This window comes from Sorghum bicolor, chromosome 2 (genome assembly GCF_000003195.3).
Source record: "Sorghum bicolor cultivar BTx623 chromosome 2, Sorghum_bicolor_NCBIv3, whole genome shotgun sequence".
Taxonomy (NCBI): Eukaryota; Viridiplantae; Streptophyta; class Magnoliopsida; order Poales; family Poaceae; genus Sorghum; species Sorghum bicolor.
The window spans coordinates 68,632,090-68,654,142 of NC_012871.2; the positions used below are offsets into that span (position 1 = coordinate 68,632,090).

General features: G+C 40.3%; 2 protein-coding genes across 5 annotated transcripts; both read right to left on the reverse strand.

Annotated features, from left to right (window-relative positions):
• On the reverse strand, positions 2,584–7,478 carry LOC8080726 (protein TPX2). 2 transcript variants are annotated; one of them, XM_021452536.1, is made up of 21 exons: positions 7,112–7,478; positions 6,885–6,973; positions 6,710–6,771; positions 6,424–6,617; positions 6,131–6,323; positions 5,947–6,055; positions 5,760–5,861; positions 5,555–5,650; positions 5,179–5,352; positions 5,040–5,102; positions 4,874–4,954; positions 4,708–4,784; positions 4,527–4,605; positions 4,329–4,457; positions 4,153–4,242; positions 3,945–4,064; positions 3,699–3,865; positions 3,501–3,609; positions 3,315–3,374; positions 3,115–3,209; positions 2,584–3,032 (listed from the first exon to the last, which is right to left on the reverse strand). In XM_021452536.1, exons 1-21 carry the CDS (start codon positions 7,269–7,271, stop codon positions 2,948–2,950), a joined length of 2,334 nt encoding a protein of 777 aa, XP_021308211.1. In that variant the 5' UTR covers positions 7,272–7,478; the 3' UTR covers positions 2,584–2,947. The 2 variants fall into 2 exon arrangements, with proteins under 2 accessions (XP_021308211.1, XP_021308209.1); XM_021452534.1 differs by having other exon boundaries at positions 6,131–6,326.
• On the reverse strand, positions 9,080–18,690 carry LOC8080727 (serine/threonine-protein kinase 25). 3 transcript variants are annotated; one of them, XM_021454003.1, is made up of 20 exons: positions 18,365–18,690; positions 17,101–17,157; positions 16,886–16,913; positions 16,660–16,782; positions 16,388–16,499; positions 14,538–14,575; positions 14,366–14,419; positions 12,261–12,329; positions 12,075–12,191; positions 11,920–11,988; positions 11,506–11,585; positions 11,277–11,405; positions 10,938–11,199; positions 10,774–10,857; positions 10,500–10,664; positions 10,289–10,413; positions 10,061–10,187; positions 9,716–9,840; positions 9,483–9,644; positions 9,080–9,405 (listed from the first exon to the last, which is right to left on the reverse strand). In XM_021454003.1, the coding sequence occupies exons 1-20, from the start codon at positions 18,457–18,459 to the stop codon at positions 9,366–9,368; spliced, it is 2,061 nt and encodes a 686-aa protein (XP_021309678.1). In that variant the 5' UTR covers positions 18,460–18,690; the 3' UTR covers positions 9,080–9,365. The 3 variants fall into 3 exon arrangements, with proteins under 3 accessions (XP_021309678.1, XP_002462909.1, XP_021309679.1); XM_002462864.2 differs by having other exon boundaries at positions 10,774–10,866; XM_021454004.1 differs by lacking the exon at positions 18,365–18,690 and adding an exon at positions 17,806–18,313 and having other exon boundaries at positions 10,774–10,866.

A 22,053-nucleotide genomic window follows, 5' to 3' on the forward strand; every position in this document is an offset into this window, starting at 1 on the left:
TATTATATCGCCAGGAATATGACACTGATCGCTCACAGGTCATGACTCATTACGCAACTTTCATAGATCACATGGATCGGCCACATCTTTGGCGTCATGGCCGATTCAAGACTTGCCGCCTCTTTGGCAAATTTGTCGAGTTTTGATGACTTACACATAATTTACACAAAAAGTAACTTAGGTATATTTAAGTCTTTGATTTGACACGAGTGGTGATACTAGACAAATGTGCTTGTTAAGGCCCTGTTTAGTCACCCAAAAAATTTTCATCCATCCCATCGAAACTTTGGACATATGCATGAAACATTAAATGTAGATAAAAGAATAAACTAATTACACAGTTTGGTTGAAAATCGCGAGACGAATCTTTTAAGCCTAGTTAGTCTATGATTAGCCTTAAGTGCTACAGTAACCCACATGTGCTAATGACAGATTAATTATACTTAATAGATTTGTCTTGCAGTTTCCTGACGAGTTATGTAATTTGTTTTTTTATTAGTTTCTAAAAACCCGTCCCGACATCCTTCCGACATATCCGATGTGACACCCAAAAAATTTTCATCTTCAATCTAAACAGGCCCTAAGTATGATATAAGTGATAAATTTGCCAATCTTAAAATTTACAGGCTCGGACACTGAATATGCTCATAGGGTAGCATGTATGCATTCATATGTGCGACTTCTATATAATATTTAGAAGTTATTTTGGACAAGGTTTAGGTCAAACATTGGAATATAAATCATCAATAACTTTTAAATTGTTAAGTTTACAAATATGAAAATTATATAGATAGATTTGTCTTGAAAAATATTTTCATGGAAGTATACATATATCTTTTTTTTCTAAATATTTTTATAAAAATAAGAGGTCAAAGTTGTCTCTTAGAGACTGTGTCACTATCCTAAACGACTTTTAAATTTTTGATATAGAGGAAGTATATGTGCAAGTAAAGCCAAGGCTTGGATCTATAGTGTGTTTGGAAAAATAGTACAGAATCATAATTAGCATATATTAAAAAAATTGCTTTGCCAACCTAATATTTTGTCGTGGTTATCTTTCCAACTCACAATATGGCATGAGATGAAGATTGGCCGGCTTATATATTTAAATTGTAACAAGAAGGTGGGGAAAAGGTTGATGACTCGATCAATCAAAAGGGATACATATATTTTACACGAAAAAAATAATAGTGCTTTTTGGAGGAAAACAAAACAGCGTCTGGGATAGCAAGTCAAATGCCAACACGTGGTGCTAATCAAATCGAGCAACCAAAGTTACGGAAGAAACATTCAAGAAACCAATTCGTCACAAAAAGGAAAAGATGGACGCTCCCCCTCAAGAGAACTGGTGATAATAAATATAGTACTACTCGTAGCCGGCTTTGCGGTCAAAGTATGATCACATGGGGAAGCCGTAACCGTGCCCGTAAATAAAGAAGATACGAATTGTAAACTACGCGTCAACCCTTGCGTACGTACTAAGGGCTTGTTTAGATGCAAAAACTTTTTGGATTTTGACACTGTAGCACTTTCGTTTTTATTTGACAAACATTATCTAATCATGGAGTAACTAGGCTTAAAAGATTCGTCTCGCGATTTACAGACAAACTGTGTAATTAGTTTTTATTTTTATCTATATTTAATACTCCATACATGTGCCGCAAGATTCGATGTGATGAAGAATCTTATAAAGTTTTGGGTTTTTGTGTGCATCTAAACAAGACCTAAGTCGACCCTTGCCTAAAGAACGATCTGTTTCGAAGCTCCAGAACTCGAAAGATAGGAAGTGGGATGAGACATGAAACATTCTTATTCGACCTGGGCTTTGTTTAAGTTATCCAAAAACTTTTTAAGTTTATCAATCACATCGAATCTTACGTCACATGCATATATAACATTAAGTATAAATAAAATAAATAATTAATTATGCGGTTTGCCTGTAATTTACTAGATAAATCTTCTAAGACTAGTTAGTTCATAGAAAATAATTGTCAAACAAAAATAAAAATGCTACAACATCCAAAAACATTTAGGCCTTGTTTAGTTCCCAGAAAATTTTGCAAAATTTTTCACATTCCCCGTCACATCGAATCTTTAAATGCATGCATGAAATATTAAATATAGATAAAAATAAAAACTAATTGCACAGTTTGGTCGAAATTGACGAGATGAATCTTTTGAGCCTACTTAGTTTATAATTGGACAATATTTGTCAAATACAAACGAAAGTGCTACAGTGTCGATTTTCCAAAATTTTTCGGAACTAAACAAGGCCTTAACTAAACAAGGCCCATGTCAAGCTCTTTGAATGAACAGAAAGAAAAAACGCGAGCGCACGGCACGCTACCTGTGGAACAATTGGACAAGCTAGGTGGGATTTCTGGATGCGTGCGTATTCAGAGAGGGAGAGGCCGTGCGTCCCTCGTCCCCGTATGCATATCCACATTGGCGGCGCTTTGTTCAGGTCAGGTCAGGGTGACAATTTGTTCTGAGTTCGTGCGTTCCATATGCCAGCAGGAGAACGAATCTCTTGGATGGCTCTCCATCCATAGAAGCAAGGGCCTACCACCGCACACCACACAGTATATGAAGGTATCATCATCGGATTAAGTGATTAACAAGTGTCATAATCGAGATAATCATAATACACAAACACACACTACACACGCACACACACAAACCAACCTAACGCACACTAGCGGCGATCGCCGATCCTATCTATCTGGGCACACACCGTGTCAGCTGTGTTGGACTGACAAAGATTGCTGTTATTAGGGCCCTGGCCTGCTCTAGACTACACACATGGGTCAGCAGAGAAAGAATCATAGTAACCCGACAAACAGATCGACGGCAAGATCGGGAATGATCTTGACCGCCCAAAGCAAAGAAAATAACTCGATCAGTGTAGTACAGCGGCGGAGAGATCTGGAGGGGAGGATGGTGGTGATCATCTGATGAGAGCGTGCCTCCTTGCCCCTCGCTCATCCACCTGAAGCTGCGGAGACTTTGGTCTGGTCACCTGCTTCGTCGATCTGTGAGGACAGAAATCGCCAATCTGTGAGATGAGATCGAGAAGGCTGGACACTGGGGAAGAGGAAGTTTTGCTGTACTCACTTCTGTGGTCGGAATGGTCTGTCAAACTTGGGGAGCGGCCGGGCATGTGGCACCATGGTTCTCCTCAACTGCTTCAGTGCCTTCTCCTCCTCAATCTTCAGACACAGAGATTGCGTCGGTCGATCAGCAGGAGCAGGTGTAAAAAGAATGCGTGCAACATTTGGAGCGGAGCATTCAAGGAGCAGGGGAGATATTTGTACCTTTTGCGCGAATTCGTTCTCCTCTCTCAATCTTTTGTAATTCTTTTCTTTCTCTTTTATCTGCATCGCACACAAAATAAATGAACATTTTATCTACCACAAGGTGTCAACCAAAATAAATGAATAGCATGCTCTAGCGAGTGCGAGAGTACCAATGAAGAAAAGCAGAGGGGAAAGCTTACTGACCATGCTATCAAATTCTGATCTCTGTACTGCCCTCTCATCAACATGCAACACAAATTGTTGAACTTCAGTGAGAGGCTTCCGCTCTTTCTCCGGAAGTGGGATGGGATCCCTGTGACAAGATTACAAAAGGCTGTTTTATACACCTCGTTCACAAAAAAGGACGTATTCTTACGGGAAATGGCTGCATGTGTTACTCACTCTTTCAGTACAGGTTGAGCTTTGACGATTCTCCTCTGAGCCTCTTCCCTCTCCGTTCTCTGCCGTTCTTCCATCAGCCTTTGCTGCTCTAGTTCATGTCTCACCAAACTCTCTAGTTGAAAGCCTTCTGGTCTTGTACAGGGCTTCGGTTCAGGTTTCGGTGGCATCTGAACAAGGATTTGTGTTAGACGGGATGAATCAAGAATGGTGCCAGCTGAAAATGTTCAGAGTAAAATTTTCACATACGATCGGATAGTCTGTGGTGTATGGATAAGGATTAGCTCTGTGAACCCTGGCCTTTTCCTCCTCCATCTTCTTTTGCAAGAGCTGTGCTTCTAGCTGCCTCTCTTTCAAATGACCTCTTTCCTGCAACAAGGGATGTATAATTATTCTGTTGCACAAACATGATGAGAAATGCTATGACTCAAAAAAAAAAAAAACACATCTCACGAACCTCTGTTTGTAAATTGAAAGGGTTTGGTATGGTGCATCTGGGCACATCTTGCCTGTTGCTGTTCGAAGAACATTCAGAGTGAAGAGACAGCTGCAAAATAGGAAAGCGCTTAATAAGATTTTGACCAAAAAACAATATAGTGGTTATTATACTACCGTATGGCTATCGATAAATACCTTGTCAAATAAGTCAGCAACTGATGGAGGGCCCAAGCGAACATCGGTAGAGAAATGGAACTCCTTGGGAGCTGTGACCTGAGACTTTGGATTAGGAGGCAAACCAATTTCTCCCTTGCTCTCAAGAATCTGCAAGACATGAGGCCCAAAAGTGAAGCTCTAATCAAATTTATGTTTATCTATGACAAGTGCTAGTACCTTTTTGTTTAGTGGTCTGGCCTTGAACTTGGGGGCCTTCTCCAGCTCCTCCAGTTCAAGTTCCTGAGAACTCTTCACACTGTTGAAAGATGATGTTAGAATCTAGCAAAAAAAAAAAAAAAAAAGACTGATGTCTGCTAAAACGACTTTAGTTCATCAATTTTGTGTGGCAAAAGCAAACCTTGGTGGCCGAACTCTCATTGCTGTATGAAGTTGTGGTGGCTTTGGTTCCTTCAATTTCAGTGGCTTATTTTGACTCTGCAAGATTGAAACATTGAACTTTGTAGCTAAAAAATTAATAATAACTAGCATCCTAAGATGTAGCAGCTAGGCAACTAGGAACTTACCCGGACAGTATCTGCACAAGAAACTTCTGAACAGGTGTCTGCATATCGAGTTGCTCTCTCCATTGTTTTAAGATGGAATTCCTGTAGTTGATGCAAAGACATAAATGAATTAATCAATAAAAAGAGTCTTCCATTCATGAATTTGCCACTATGATAGAATACGCACATTGAATTCGGGGACCTGTGGGGCTTTCCTTGGAAGTGGAGGGAACGACGGGGCCTCAGCAATCTTAAGGAAAAATGAAGCAACTAGTCAGCATGCAGTTAAAGTAAGAAAGTCTTCTTTCATGTAAGCAAATTCACACCTTTTTGTTGAATGGCCGTGCCCTGAACTTGGGGATCTTTGCCAACATTTCCTCCTCTAGCTCTGCAGAGCTCTTCACCTTGACTGCTCGTACTCTGTGGGAAGTTTGAAACTCAGGATCCTTCGGTCTAGTTAACATAAGCAGCTTAGGCCTTCCCTGTAATGCAGCATCCTCCTGCATAACGCATAAGCATTTTGGATGTCAAGCCACTTAATTATTTATCAAGATTCAAGACTGTTTTACTGATTCAGTATTCGAGTTGTAATAAATATATGCATGTTGGTAATCCTCATAGGCACGTGAGCGGTGAAATGGAGTTGCAATAATGTAATAATGACAAGCTAATGTACAACTGATATGGGAAATGAATACTTACATGAGAACGAGATCTGCTGTGAGTAATGCTCAGCTTTCTAGTCCCTGATTCAAACTTCTTAACCAATTCAGCAGCTGATACATATGGAAGTGCTTCCTAAAAGAACCACAGGATTCACATCAGTAACACTGCATCTTCAATTTTATCTCTATCCAATCCCCACTAAACTGGAATACTTCCTTAGTAGCAGGAAAGGAATTTTTACCTTCACAGAGCTCATATCCTCACGGGACCTCCTCACCTCATTGCTTCCAGCTAACTGAGCTCTTCCCTTATGAGGCAGCACCTTAGTCTTGACATTCAGTATCTGAGCACAAGAGCAACGAAAAAGAAAAATTACAACACAACAGTGACATGAATCTACAAGTTTGTCTCTATTCTCATTCCCTTACCTGTCTGGCTCTTCCATCATCAAGCTTCTGCCTTTTCACCGCTTGGTTTTCTTGTGAAATTTCAGCACCAGCACTGGCTGCCTTTCCAGTCCCCAAATCACGAGCACCCCTGAAAAGCCAACAACTCAGACAACGGAAACAATCTTAAGATTTTTCAATATGCACAGATGAGCTTGAATCTTACTTGCTCACGCTCCTCTTGGCAGTCGTTGAAGCAGCCATAGGACCTGCTCTGCCCATGTTTGCCTCCGTCTTCGGCGTGCGCCCCCCAGTATTCACTGAAGAACTGTCACATGTCGAAATCGCAGAGGCAACTTTGATAGGAGGGGAAGGAGGACGCGTCTGCATCTTAGGCGTGCTGGCAGCACCACCATCTGCTGCTAAAGTCATGGTAGTGTCGAAGTCAGAACTAAGACACCACAATTTTCCACCCGAAGTAATCAAATAACAGAGTTGAGTTAGCAAATAGCAACTCACGTTTTACAGACTGGTCCGTCGCCGAGAAGAACTCGAAAGATTGGGGCGATTCATCTTTCTCTTGTTGAGTCTGGTCCGTCGCCGAGAAGAACTCGAGAGATTGGGACGGTTCATCTTTCTCTTCTTGAGTCGGAGGTGACCCCGACATTTCATCAGCCGGCGGCGATTCCGACATTGCCTCAGGACACGGAGCACTGACCAAAACATATGGCACACAAACTTGCCTAACTTGCCACCATGATGAACTCAGATGAACTTTAGTAGGGGATGTGTCCGGTGTGCTTACCCATCAATAGCCTCTGCTCCGTGAACGGTGACGCTTCCTGCTACCGCCTCCACGGGCACCTCCTGCACAATTTACAAACGCATAAATCGCCAGACGAGACAAACGAGGCGGAACAGACAAAATCAGGGCGGAACTAGGAATTAGGAACTAGAGCAATCCCCTTCCGTTTGTTTACCTCCGGAGCCGGCTCCTCGGCTTCCGCGAAATCGCAGAGGACCGCGACCTTGGCCTCCGCCCTCGTTTCCTTGATCCTGTGGTTGAACGCTGGAATCGGGAATATGGGGAAAAAAATAAGGAAAAATTCAGCGAGGGAAATAAGGGCTGAAGCGGAGGCGGAACTGGGAGGGAAGGAGGGAGGGCGATCGACGAGGAAGAAGGCCTCGGCGGCGCGAGGGTACGTACGCGAGGGGGCGTGGCTGCGGGCAGCCTCGAACCAGCTCTCGGCGGCGCGTACGTCATCCTCCGTCTCCTCGGTGATGAAGTCGAAGAACCTGGGCGCGGAGAACTCGTACGCCTCGTCGATCCCCGCCGCCGCCGCCACCGTCCCCGTGTCCAGCGCCATGGATGGACGTGGAATCCTACGCCTAGGGCTTGGGGGATCAGACGCCTAGGGCTCTCTCTCTCTCTCTCTCTCTCTCTCTCTCTAACTATGCGGCGGCCTCCTGAAGCGGTAAGGAGTGAATGAAGCAGAAGAAGAAGGAAACGTCGGCGGGGGATGATGGATCAGGTGGAGCCGATCGGGAGAAGAACGTTGGGGGTGGGCATAGGGGGTAGGGGGGCTCCAACGGTCGGGAGGTTTGAACACTGTGCCAGGCCAGGCTTCATAGAGGAGTTGCCCTGGTGGGTGGGTGTGGGCCGTGGGCTCACGCCCGGACGCGCCCGCGCCCGCTGCGCGCAACGGCTATTTCCCGGGCGAGGCTGTGGGTGGGCCCCGGGGGGGTTAACGGTACTGGTACATAGATTTGCTGGCAGATCACGGAGAGGTCTAGGATGTGTCAAAAGACGTCAACTCGTTAAGCCACCGTCCAGCCAGCCGCGCGTCTGACAACACATTGCCGCTCTTGATGCCTTGCCAGCCTCCAAGTTAGCACAGAATGTCCACGGCCGATCAATGGATCAACTATCATGGAACTTTCGACCAATCCAGGAACCACATACCAACAACAACAAAAAATATCTAATACCGATTAATCTAGGATGCCCTGTTTCCCAAAATCAGTCAAATTGTTTATTGACAAAATTAACTGTCAAATGTCTAATTTAGAATTCGTATGAGAGAATTGTGCCTCAGAGACCTACAACCGTGAAAATTGGCCATTACAATTTTGTTAGCTTAAAACTAGTTCAAAAAAAAATCTTAGATTTTGAAAGAGTTGTAGCCCCTCTCATGGATAAGTCCACCCCACGCCGATTGAAGGAAATCTAACTTTTTATCTTATTCTATCTTACTTTTTCAACATTTCTCTCGTCTCCATGGCATGATAGGATGCCTTAGCTGGCCTAACTAGGATGCGGCACATCATCGTCTGCTTGTGTCGATGAGACTCATTTCGAGCAAGCGTCGGTAGGTTTTCAGGACGAATTTGCTAAGGCCTCGTTTCGTTGCTTTCAGTAAAATTTATCGTCCATCATATTGAATGTTTAAAATATTTAAACATATGCCTAAAGTATTAAATATAGACTATTTACAAAACTAAAAACACAGCTAGACAGTAATTTGTGAGACAAATCTTTTAAACCTAATTAGTCCATGATTGAACACTAATTATCAAATAAGACGAAATACTACAATACTCCCTTTATCCCAAATTGTAAGTCATTCCAAGAATTTTGGAGAGTCAAAGCATTTTTACGTTTGACCAAAATTATAGTGAGAAATACTAAGATTTATAACGTAAAGTGAGTATACTATAAAAATATAATTAAGGAAGAATCTAATGATACTTAATTGGTATCATAATAATAATTATTTTATTATATAAATTTGATCAAACTTAAAAAAGTTTGACTTTCCAAAATTCTTAAAATGACTTACAATTTAGGATGGAGGAAGTACCTATTAAACTTTAACACTCCCATCCAAACATCTCAAAAACAATGCCGTTTTGAGATTCCAGCCGTGTTTTCCCTTGCTTCGCTGCAAATTGATCCTTGAGCAGTCACCAGCCAGAGCTATCCTGATGCGGTACAAACCCAAACGTGCTAGTACTTTAGGTGTGAGATCAAATTTACTTTAGAAGTGAGCTCCATATCGTTCAAGCTTCACCAAGAGTTGCGTGCACAATTGCCGTGATGTTCCCCAGATTATGTTTTGCACGGATAGAATGTTCTTACCTGTCCTTTAAAGCTTTGAAGTACAAAGAAACATAATATAACTGAACTCTGGTGAAACAATTCACCAAGCTTCAAGTATTGTCAACTGGTAAATTTTGGATATGTCTACAATGTTCATGAGATGTCATACATGTATGGTGGTGGCAGTTACACCGGAAAAGGGGCAGGAAATATGTTATTCACCATGAACACAACAAATGAAATAACAGGTGGTTGGGACCATCTGGCAGAAGTAAAGTTCTAAAGATTGCGTTATGTACACTAAAAAAATATTAATTATACACCGAATCAAACATGAAATCTCTTTTCTAAGTCACAGGGATCAAACAGAGTTAAGATCTTGTGAAACTTGGTTTTGCCACCTGCAATGATGGCAGAAACTTGTTACTTGTCATGGGCATTACTAGGCAAGCTGAAAGATATGTAACTGTGCACCAACCTTGTGAGAAGGAACCTTGCCAGCGGGCTTACGGTAGGAGCAGCCAATGGTGGCATATTAGCTAATTTCTTGTCGCCTGCTTTTTCAGAGGGGGATTCAGGTTTCTTAGTGAAAATTGACATTGCCGTCTCCTGAAGACCTTGCAATGAGGAATCCTTTGAGCTGCAGAGAAGGTATTGTGAGTCAATTAAGAGGTGAGATAACTGCACGTGAGAGCATAGTGATGGTCGCACCTCCCTAGCCGGTGTAGCAATCTGCCAACCAGTACTTCGCATGATCCAGGTATTTCGTGTTCTAGATCCATCAAGGAATCAAGGAAAGCATGAACAGCAGGCCGATCAAACTTGTCACCAGTAGCCTACAGCATGAAAGCAATAATGTCCAAAAGTTAGAAGACATGTCCAGAGGGATGCAAAGAAAGCAACACTAAAGCACTCTCATGGTATATTGGTATCTCAAAATATTAATACAATTTCTTAGAGAGGGCAAATATGAAGGGGTCAAATTAAAATAAACATGAACAATTTGTATGATTCAATAAAAACAGGGGAAAAAATCCAAAAGCCATGTTATTTTACCTCTTTCAGGGAAGGGAGTAGCAATGATGAGACTGCAGGTGGAGCTACAGAACTAGAAGCACGAGAAGCTGACTGCCCATCAGGTAATTGCCGTAATTTACGACCTTTCTGCGTGTCAACATCCTCACTAGGATAAAGAACACACTTTGGTTAAAGAAAACTTTAATAATAACGGCACAATGTTTCTACCAATGAAATTAAACACAGGTAAAGGTAAGCTTGAAATACCTTTGAACCTCTTGACTATTTACTCCAGAAGTTCTATGCTCATGTGATCCCTTTTCATGCCTGCTGATAATAGGTCTTTCTCGAGCATTTCCCTTTCTTAACCCAGCCTGCAAAGCAGCCTTTGCCTGCATTTACCACCATGTACATTATAACTATGCATTGACTAATAACCACAAACAAAATTGCCAACAAAATTGTTAATGTGCATCACCTCTGCAAGGTTAATGGCACTATCCTCAAGAGAAGTATTTGCTGCCTTTTCTTGCATCCCCAGCCTTGACCTTGAAGATCGTGGAGTTTCTGGGTCTTCATTTTGGGTCCGAACAACTGTCCCACTATTAGACATATCTTCATATGAGGAAAATCTGCTGGGAGGCTAACAAGTAAGATGTGTCAGCTGCTGCTGCTCACTTCTATCCTTGTCCTGTCTTACATAGACAGGATGTTAATCTTAAGAAATAGAAAAACTGATGTTTGTAAGTTACCTTGGTACTGTGGTTGCTAGCTGTTGAGTACAACTGAGATGCTCTTGGTGAGCGTAACACAACAGTTCCTGACCCGCTTACAGACTGATCATTCTGGCAAAGAATTATAGTTAGTGAAATCATCACAATTTAACCAAGTTGCATGCCAAAGGCCAAAATATTACATCATCAGTAGAACTTTCTACTCTCCCACGTTCGCTCTGCGTATCTCTCTGAGAGAGAGAATCTTCAGATCCAGTCCATGATGACTTCCTCTGATTTTCTCGATCAGTTGTACGTATTGGTGCTTTTGGACTTTGAGGCATATCAGATCTACCATCCTTGGTGGAGGCAATTTGAGGAGGCCTTGAAACAACTCGGACAGTTCCCGTGCCCTCTGATCTATCAGGAAAGTCCCTGACTGTAGCTTTCCTAACTGTTCCTTGACTACAGTAGGAAAAAAAGAATCAGGTAGTGAAGACAGAGTGACAGACCAAAGTTTGCTTAATGTTGACTTAATATACCTCAAAGACGGAGCTGTATCTTTTGTCCTATTGACCTTGATAGTGCCTGTACCAAAATCCTCTTCTTCATCATGTGTTTGCCCATTTTGTGTGTCATCCATGCTTTTTCCTGCAAATCTTGGCCGCTCTCTACCAATAACAGTAATAGAAAGCACACAGAGTGAATGAGATAAACATTCAAGTGCATCCATTTACTCAATTTTCACTGAGAAGAAAGAATAACCCAAACCTTATTCGCTCCAAAAGCTTTGGAGTCTTTCGGGCATTTTTTATGAAACGATGCTTAAGAAGCTCCTTGGCACTAGGCCTCTGTGAGAAAGTGAAAGAGAGCATTAAGCATAAGTAAGGCAGAACAACAAACTTCAATGTCATTCAAGCTTACATATAAAAATTCTGTTTTAGAACATATATGTGAAGGCCATAATCAGGCCTAATTAAGCTAGGTAGTTGGGCAGGTGTTGTGGTTTAGGTCGTTTGGCAGTGATCCAAGATCTAGTTTAGCTAGAAGGTTTGCACACAATGGGCTTTTTACCCAGTTGCCAGTTTTCCTTAACTGAGTGATCTTAATATGAGTAATTTCTAATTGAAATGGCAGTGCTCCTGCCTTGAGTTCCAAAAATAATAATAGTAACAATAATTTTACCTCCGCTGGATTCTTCTTTAAACATAGTGACACAAACTCTTTCATTGGTTTCGAGAAATGTTCATCAAGCTGCATATTAATACAAACCATTTATCTTCTTGCATAGAAATGCATACTGGTACTTTTGGTAAGTTACTGAAAATTAATCAAATTACCTGCGGAGGGTTCTCACGAGGTATCATGAAAAGAACTCTCATGGGATGAATATCTGCCAAAGGGGGTTCACCTTTAGCCATTTCAATAGCAGTGATACCTAAAGACCAGATATCTGCCTGCATTGAAACACAGTCTTGTCTATAAAGCTCAATACTAATAAATTTGTTTAGCAAATGCACAAGTACCTTCTCATTGTACCCTTCAGAATTTTGAATAACCTCAGGTGCCATCCAAAAGGGAGTTCCAACAAATGTCTGAACAGTTTAAAATCATTAGCAGCAGACCAGCAGTACTAAGGCTCACTCTTTAATCAATGTAAATTATCAAAGAGAATATTTTGCCATAAAATTCAAACAAATGAGTGCATGCTTGTCCTGAATCTAAGTGTTAAAATGGTAAAATATCAACATAACAAATAAGGCCTCCCATATAGAGCAATCAACTGATACAAACAAGTTCATGCTTACAAATAAAACTTTGAACCATCCACTACTTTCCTCCCTTCCCTGCACTCCTTACATTAAAAAAAACAACTCAACATGATGCCCAAGCATAATCAAGGCTTCAAATCTGCTAAACCGATTCCCCACTACACAGACCAAGCATGAATGCATATTTCCTAGTGTGGCACTCTACCGCTAACCAGACAGCAGCATGACTCATGGCAGCATTCTCACAGAGTCACACTAATGCTCCGAAACAGTAAACAGATTATTTCAGATATATGATACAGAACAAAGAGCTATGTACCATGAACCACATACACCCTTCAAGCCACATGCGACCATGAAATGATGAAGTAGTAAACGCCAGTGTTAGCAGCAATCATAAACAGTTCAAACCACATTTGGGCATTTTGCTCCATGATAAGGCACTTTAAGAAAAATCAACAATGATTCAACCACCATGTAGATGGATGTAACATTTCAACAGTACTTATGTCAAGGGCGCCGGGGGAAAGGGTAGCAGGACCCCGGCTACGTAGTTCATAGCCACGATCCATGGTTGGGGCGAGGTATTACCCCTCAGTACCCAGTTGATTTAGAGGAAGAACAAGAGAGGTTAGGGATAATACTTTGCTTGATTTTCATGAAGGGCCATTCGGCTTACATATAGGCAGTGGACTGCCAATCACTCCTCAAGACTTTCCTAATAATTATTCCTCTGATTTCTCTCAATCACTCACTAATGAGTTACTAAATTTAGCACCAGCTAATGGTGCGCCCTTAACAGCAGCTAATTAGCCACTTTTCTGGCCAGCTGCACTTGCCTTCTTAGCCCTACGGCTGAATTGCCCCACATGACAACTTAGAAGAGGAAAACAATACGTAAGGGACTCATATACAATATACCAAGTCATATTAAGGAAATAGAGTGCTTTTTTTTGGGTGGAGCCAGGCTACTGGGGTCAGCTCCACTTGTTCATACTTGCAAACAGTAAATTTATATAGGATTTACTAAATGCTATAGGAGCACCTGACCACAATAAGAACACATAGCTCCACAGCTGATTAGTTGGTTGGTTCATAGCAAATGGCACGTTAATTTCCTGAAAACAGTACTTTGCCCTACTTGGCTGTGTACCTCTTAGAAGGCTGCACCCATTACCAAGCACCATTTTATCCAATTTGTCACCAATTTTAAATTTCTCAATGGAAGCCATCTGCAATTAAATATACAGCCAGCCAACATGCTTCCAAGGATAAACTAATAATTATACCAGAAGTCCATTGAATATATGAAGAAGGTATATCTAATTTACGTATATGAAAAGCAATTGGCAACCATGGCCAATTGTAATAGTGTAGATTTTTACTAAATCTAAAATAGCTGTGAAAACAAAGATGCATTTTTAACCATAGATATTAGAGTTATATAAAAAATAAAAATGTATTTTTCAAATCTACATATCCATTTTCACTGGTTACTCTTAGTTTTACAATGGAAGTCATAATGTTTAAACAATGCTTGACAAGAACATGCCCCATTTGAACATGCTCCATTTTACTCTTAGTTATATACAAAATAATGTTTAATCAATGTTTACTAGCACAGCACATATATGGCAAACACAACCATCAAGTTTTGTTTTTAACAGAGACAAGACTGACAGTTTAGTTGTTGTGTGAAAACGACAGCTAAGCAGTTTATCTAGAATAAATAACATTGATTTACTCCAAGGATTTAACAGTAGATGTGTAGTTGAGGGCTTAATAGGTTCCCAATGCATGTTCAGAAAGCCAGAAACACTAAGCAACCTGACATAACAGAAGAATGGTTAAGGTTGTACCTTTCTCCTAGACATTGTTTTAGTCAGCTGTGCAGAAACACCAAAGTCCGCAACCTATGAAATACACATAGTAACAGCAGAATACATATTATGAACTAGAAATTGACAATAGATGTACCACAATGGAAAGCATTCCTAAATGCGGAATCTTCCGCAGTCATAAAAGTTATACCTTCACATCTCCACTTTCAGTGAGGAGAATATTTGCCGCTGCAAAATATGAAACAATGATTTCACTTCAATATTTATCATACTTGGCATTACAACTTTCAAGACAAGAAATAATCAAATAAATGACACTAATGACAACATATCCCGATAATTATTCCTTGCACGACAATAGGATTATCTGTATTTGTGAAATCCTCCACATAACTGTATGTGGAAGAGCATTACCAACTGTCCATCACCAAAGTACCAAATAATTTGTGAATAGGGTGCTTTGGTGAGGGTTGCTCTCTCTTCACGTCCACCAGCACCTATAAGATTTCAAATCTATCCAGGCTCATGCTACTAACAACAGAAAAAACAATTCTTCACCCACCCTTCAGCATATTCAGTATTAGCCCAACCAAGTATAATTGAATAACAAATAAGATCCAAATTTTATACAACCAAGGAATTCAAAGGGAGCAGTTAATAAAAGGTCAAGAAATTTTATTGTATTGTATCATAAAGTAATCATCAACTAACTTGATAGAAAGTATCAGATATGATCTCATCCCAAGGTGGGATGGTAGCAGCTAGTGAATTAGGGTAGTTCATGTTGAAATATAAGTGAATTGCCCACCTCTTCCCATCAGCTTAAGCTTTTGGGTTGAAATGGTCGGTGCATGCAACTCAATATGGTATCAGAGCCAAAGGTCTTGAGTTCAAATCCTGGTTAGCACAATTAAATAAAATAATTGTTGCTCGCTCCTATTCCACGTCTGAGCCTCTGAGGCCTGAGGGAGCCTCCACGTGAGGGGGATTGTTGAAATATAAGTGAATTGCCCACCTCTTCCCACCAGCTTAAGCTTTTGGGTTGAACTGGTCGGTGCATGCAACTCAATAGATCAATGCATTGGATAGGTTTCCTGAATAGTATTTGCAATGCAAGAGTAATACCAATCAACCACTAACTGTTGGCATGAACTAATTGCAAGAACTGGAATTGAACTGCCAGAGGGCAGCTTGGCCAGAGGCCGCTTGGATTGTATTGAACTTGCAAAAGCAAAACAGAACTCACGTGATACAAGGGAGAGGGGCTGCTGCATATATAGCCTAGAGAGCAGACAGCATCCCAACATGTTCCTGACAGATTCTAACTACCTAAAGCAAAACTGTCTAACAGCAACTTGGTTCACAAGGCACCATATTCAACTTGGCTGCCAAGGAACCTGTTAGGTAAAGTAAAACACAATTACAGCAAGGTAAATGGTAACTAGGCTAACACTAGGCTAACCTGTCACTAACAACCTACTTTTTTCATAGAAACATGTTCCACAAGAAAGACTGTGTGTGCTATAGTTATACTGCTTACAGAATAGAGGAGTGCCACCCTTATCAAGAAGCCTCCTGTCAGTTTTAGATTCCTCTTATTAGAAAGCCAAACAGGAGAGAATAGGCACACACTTATATAAACCACTTAACGATTATGAGTCTATTATTGAAGGTACAATACACCACTTGTCTCTGCAGTTACTACTCAAGTGAAAGACTTGAGTTTCTCCAATTAGCTAACCATCAAGGATTACCAAGACCAACTGGAAAGATCCATTAAGACATATGTAATACATTTTGCAACAATGGGATTGCATTCTGTTCGTGATAAGGAAAGTCAAGCTGGAAAAATTATCCATTACTATTACCACCTAAAGTAAGTAAAGTTTATTGGAAGAATTATTCCAATTTACATCCTCATAAGAAAGATTGATGAGGTTTGGATAGTTCGATTACTATTGGGTCAATAATTGTTCCAAATAGTTGTGGGCATTCACAAGAAACATCTGAATAAGAAAGGGAAATGGGCAGAAGTAAAACCTTTAATATCGCGGTGAATTTTTCCTTCAGAGTGTAGATATTCAATTGCATGTAACAAGTCCCTCAGAATGCATGAAATAGACATTTCATCCAGAGGAGGGCCAGCTTGAAGCTGCACATGGAAATGATGGAGCAACATCAGTTATCAACAAGTAGTTTATAATGGTGCTTGACATTTGACAAATGACAATGGAATGGGGCACAACTCCACTGTTCGCAGCATTGTATTAAACACTATGTGGATAAAGTGAGAAAGGATATACAAAACATACAAGGTCAGCTACAGAACCACCAGCCATGTATTCCATTACTATCCACAATTTAGTCTGGTGAAGGTAAGAGCCGTAATAGTCAGTAATATATGGGCACCGGCATTGTGACAAAACAGATATCTCCTGCAACAGGAAATAAAGCCTTTTAGGAACTTGACATATCAACCAGGTAAGTTGATCTATGACAGCCTAGCATACAATATAGAGCACAAGGTGAAAGCACAACCTTTTGGATGTCTTCAATGTCATCCTCACTGCAACGGAATCAGTTGAAAAGAAATTAACAACTTGATTAAATTCTTGGTGGAAGAAATTCAGAAAAAAAACAGAATGTAGAATGAGAAGGTGTTCCAATTAAATTAGTGACTGTGCAAAACAAAAAACTAATAACTAATATGTTCAGAATAAGAAGTTATGGTAAAATTCATGTTAGAGACTCACGCTTCTTCCAGATCAATGACTTTTATAGCAACCTCTTTATTCAATTCCTTGTCAAACCTACAAAAAAATAACACAGGGTATTGAGTAAGCATTGAGATTCAGCATAAAACATGAGGCAACAGAAATAATAGAAGTACAACTCATGGGAAAATTTTAAGTGAAGCAAATGCCTACTGGCGAGGGAAATAAAGAAATAAGGCAAATATAATGTCATCCTCCATGCAAACAGCAGACAGCACACAACTTCTATGCGTGCTATATGTTAAGTAGCAATACAGGTATTTTGGGAAATGATACAAGTACATAGCACTATAGCAGAACTTTTCATTTCACATGCTGATTGTTTTCTAGTCCAAAGGGAAGACTCTTTTACAGATAAATAGCATATGGAAGTTGTCTGGGTTGTGAATTACAAACAAATTTTGAACCAATATGATTTTTTAGAACACGCAAAGCTCATGATCCTTTAAGTTTCGAGAAAAAGCATCCAGTAATAGCCTACCCTCACTTAAGTGCCTCACATCATAAAGTGCTTATCTTCTACATGAACAAAATAATTAGAGCTTCAGTATTGTTGGCAGACATGTTCCTCACAAGAACAGCATTTCACAATAGATCAGAGACAGACCATCAGTATATAGAATACAAATCGGGTATCTTGTGAACAATGTTTAAAGGTTAATCATGTAGCCTCCTAGACATCACCTAGGTGGTAGCTGACACGATCCTGCCTAGCACCAAAGTTGCTGCATAGTCCACCTCCTAATGGTGCCACCTGCTTGTCACTTTTTAAAGCAAAGAGACATCCAATAGTAGTATCACCCAGTAACAAAAATAAATTTGCATAGATGCAGTGCAGATTCATCTTGGTTAGCCACTGTCTCAACCTGATTACACTGCTTGTTCCCCCAAATCCCACACTGAGCAAACAAACTGCATCATTTTCCCCCAGATCGATGAAACCATCAATGGCACGGAACTAACTCGAACAAGCAGATGGATAACATCACAGATGCTACCGAGCTGGCCGCTCGATCAGCTAATTACCAATACTCGACGCACGAATTACCCGCTGGACCCAGCCCCACCTTCAGCCCCTACGCCCAAATCCGCAATGCCGCTCGACCCGAAGCTAAACTAACGGCTCAATCAAGCGTGGCCGCCGCCTGCCTTGCATGAGCTCAAAATCGGCGCGAGGCAATAAGAGGTAAGGGAAATTTGGGGACTGCCCAACAGGTGTGGGGCAGTGGGGCACCATCCGTACCCTTTGTAGACGTCGCCGAAGTTGCCGCGGCCGATGAGGTCGCGGCTGCTGAACCGCGCCTCGATGGCGGCCGCCATCGATGCTGAATCCGACATCCTTCGTCACCCCCGAGATCCGACCGCGGCGACCGCCGCGCTAGGATTTCGGAGGTCAGAGATCGTTGCTGGGTTCGCTCGCCGTCTTCCTCCCGGCTCTAGGGTTTGGATTCGCGGCGGCGTTCGTCTCGCGCTACACACTGCTCCCGGTTCCGCTCATTTCGAGAGGTCGCGAGATTTGTCGTTGGTACCTGGTTTGTGTCTGTTCGTCCGGGAGGTGGAGATGGTGGGGCCGCGTAGGAGGGGCTGGAGGTGGGGTAGGGAGGTCAGGAGCACATTCGCAGCAAAAAAAAAAAGGTCAGCAGCACAAGATATCCTGTCGTGTGACTGTGAGGCCTGCTGTGGACATCTTGCTTAATGAGAAGTCAAATTGCAAATTTAACCAAATTTTTATTAAAATATGTTAATATATTACTCTCTTCATTTTAAATTATAAGACATTTCGAGAATTTAGAAAGTCAAATCATCTTAAATTTGACCAAAGTTATAAAAAGAATATAAAAATTTATGACATTAAATAGGTATACTACGAAAATATAATTAATGAAGAATCTAATAATATATAGTTGGTATAATAAATGTTATTATTTTATCATATAATTTAGCCAAACTTGATATGCTTTAACTCTCCAGAATTCTTAGAATGTCTTATAATTTAGGATAGAGAGAGTACTTAATTAATATTTATGATGGATAATAAGTATCATTAGATTAAGTATAGTGTATACTTTTATAATAGAAACTTATTTAGAGATATAAATGTTGATACTATTTTTATATTTAGTTAATTTTGAAAAAAAAATGACTTCTCGAGAAACAAGACATGGATTTATTTTTGCAATGAAGTAAGGACTCCACGACTCAAGGGGTGTTTAGTTCTCCTTTCATCTAAAAAATTATGAGTTTTGGTCTATCATTTTGCATAATAATACAATACATAGTGTATTTTTTTAGCAAAAAGGTAGTTATTCTTTATTTTAGATTTTGGCCTCAAGAGGCCATAATGGGGACAATAAATTTTGTATTTTTGATGAAACTAAACATAACTTAAAAATTTTGGCATTTTATAATTTATCATTCCAAAGTAGTTAGCTTGGCATTTTGTATTTTGTATTTTATGGAAAATTAAACAGGCCCTCAATCAAAAATGATTTTTAGCCTTTTAAAAGAAAAGTTTTTAGAACTTTGCATGGCCAATGGCAACCGCCACTTACCAATCAGTGGCAGTCCTATGATAAAATCAAAAGTCCCTCTTTTTCTCTCCATCTATTTTGATATCTAGGCACTATAAGGTTTCATTTGGCACTGCTCAGCTTTGCTAGAAAACAACTTAATGAGTAAGTTTCTAGGTAAAATTGAGCTACTTTAGAAAAACTATTTATCAAAACAGGTTCATGCATGAATGAGAGAGATGAGGAAGAGAGTGTTTGACAAAAAAAAATCATATAGCTCATGAAACTATTGTGAACTGTGTCAAATCGGCCCTCAAGTAATGTGCTTCTAGTCTTAGACAGAACGAAGTTACATAACCGTACTGCCTTCGATCCGTATGCTAAATTCATAATAAACTTTTTCGCAAATTACATATCATAAAATCTTGCAAAACAATCTACGCTAGGTTGGTACCCTGCATCTTAACTTCTTAAGTGCCATCTCTACTGAAAAATTGGAGTCTAGAAGCACATAAGCACATTGTGTACAAACAGAACATATGGTATGCAAAATCCAATCCTGAAAAAGTTGTTGTGCCTCTCGGCAAAGGAACTTCTTTCATTGCTAGGGCTCGTACAATCTTAACTACCTAGCATATGATCTTCGATGATATAATTCTACACCAGAATCACTGATCAGATAGGTAATATTAGCATGTCTATTTCCGCTTGTCTCGCGATGGTAGCGAAAAGAAATAAGAATCCCGCCAAACACCCTAGATTCTGATTTTGTCAACCATCCATAAGGAGAGAAAATTAGAAATGAACTACATCATTGATTTCACGTATCGCGCCCTTGGAGCCACAGTTGGGATATATCGCTGTTCTAAACAGGCTTAGCACCTTCTTGTCACGAAAATTATTCTGGAAGAGGACTCTGCATCGTAAAACTAGACGTCGAGCACGTATCTGCACTTTTCTTTCTAGATCCAGACGTTTCTCGAGACGATAAACCATAGGAGCCAAATGACCCTCCATCCGAAGACATCCACACAGCCACACAAAATATAGTAAATACACCAAAGATAAAGTCAATAAAGCTTATCTTTGTCAAATTTGTAGGAATCCGATGCTCGCAAATGAGTTACATCAACGAGCTTCGAAAACAAGAGTACTGCCAATTTAAATAGTCAAAGTACAACGAGTACAACGAGAAAGTAAACGCCAGCTGTTTATATAGGCCCCTCATGGTAAAGCCTAGGAGAACGTCATAGCACATGCATAAAAAAATCATCGTCATAATCCCAAAATAAAAACATAGACAACTCAACTACAATTGACTGTATTCCCTCCCTTTCGCATACAACGGGGAATGACATTTCAAGTTACAAATATTTTGACATATGATTTCACGGGCTCACTTTAAAAAAACAAAAACGAGTCATCCACAAAGAGGCTACTATTGGGATTTCATAGCCCAAGTGGGGCCCCTTGTTCACATTTCCTAACCCCGCGCTTGACAAGTTTAGAAGGTGATGTTTCGTAGCCAATGTGGGAATCATCCATGACATCATTCGAAAAGGAACTCTGAAAATGGCATCAATTTGGACTGACAAATTTACATTTGCAAAAGTCCTAAAAAGATGTTGCAAAGGTATATTTAGAGGAGGACAAGCACAAATAACCGCCTAGGAGTAAGGTAGTTTTACAGAAGATGTATTTGGAAGAGCCAAAGAACCGCCTAGGAGTAAAGCTAAGGCCAATCTCAATGCATAGTTTAATGACACAGATACTAAAACTATAAACTAGGTAACCGAGCCACATGAGTTTCATGGGGATGAAACTCCTCGCTTATCTGATGAAACTTCTTCATTTAATGACCCTGCCAAGTCAGCAATTTTGTTTATATAGCACTCTATTTAATGTGCATGACACTTCCAGAAAACATGCATTGAAACTGGCCTAAATGATCATGCAAGCACAAGTTTTCGGGAAAGATGAAGCCTCAGCCTGAGGCTTTAAAAAATTTGAGACGTTCAACGAGAGGCAAAAAGAGGAGATCGACAAACAACTAAGAAGTAAAACTCGATTTGGATTTCTGTCATAAGATTGAGTGAAAGGACTAAAGGTCTCTTATAACGTGGGAGATATGCTCGGACGATGTAGGAGGGGCAATCTGGTCTTGAAGATATAATTTTGGTACTACAGATAGCGTTCTCATGTAACAAGAAAGGGAGAATGACCGTAACAATTCTTTACATAGTTACAATACAACATTGCAAAATTTGAACGTAGAAATGTAGTGTCTTCTATTGCCTACAAATAAAATAATCCAATGAATGGCGATCTTTTATTTTCCATACAAAGCTACTACTACTTATTTTCAAATTATAGCACACTTTAGTTTTTTTCTAAGTTAAACTTTCCTAACTTTTATCTAGTT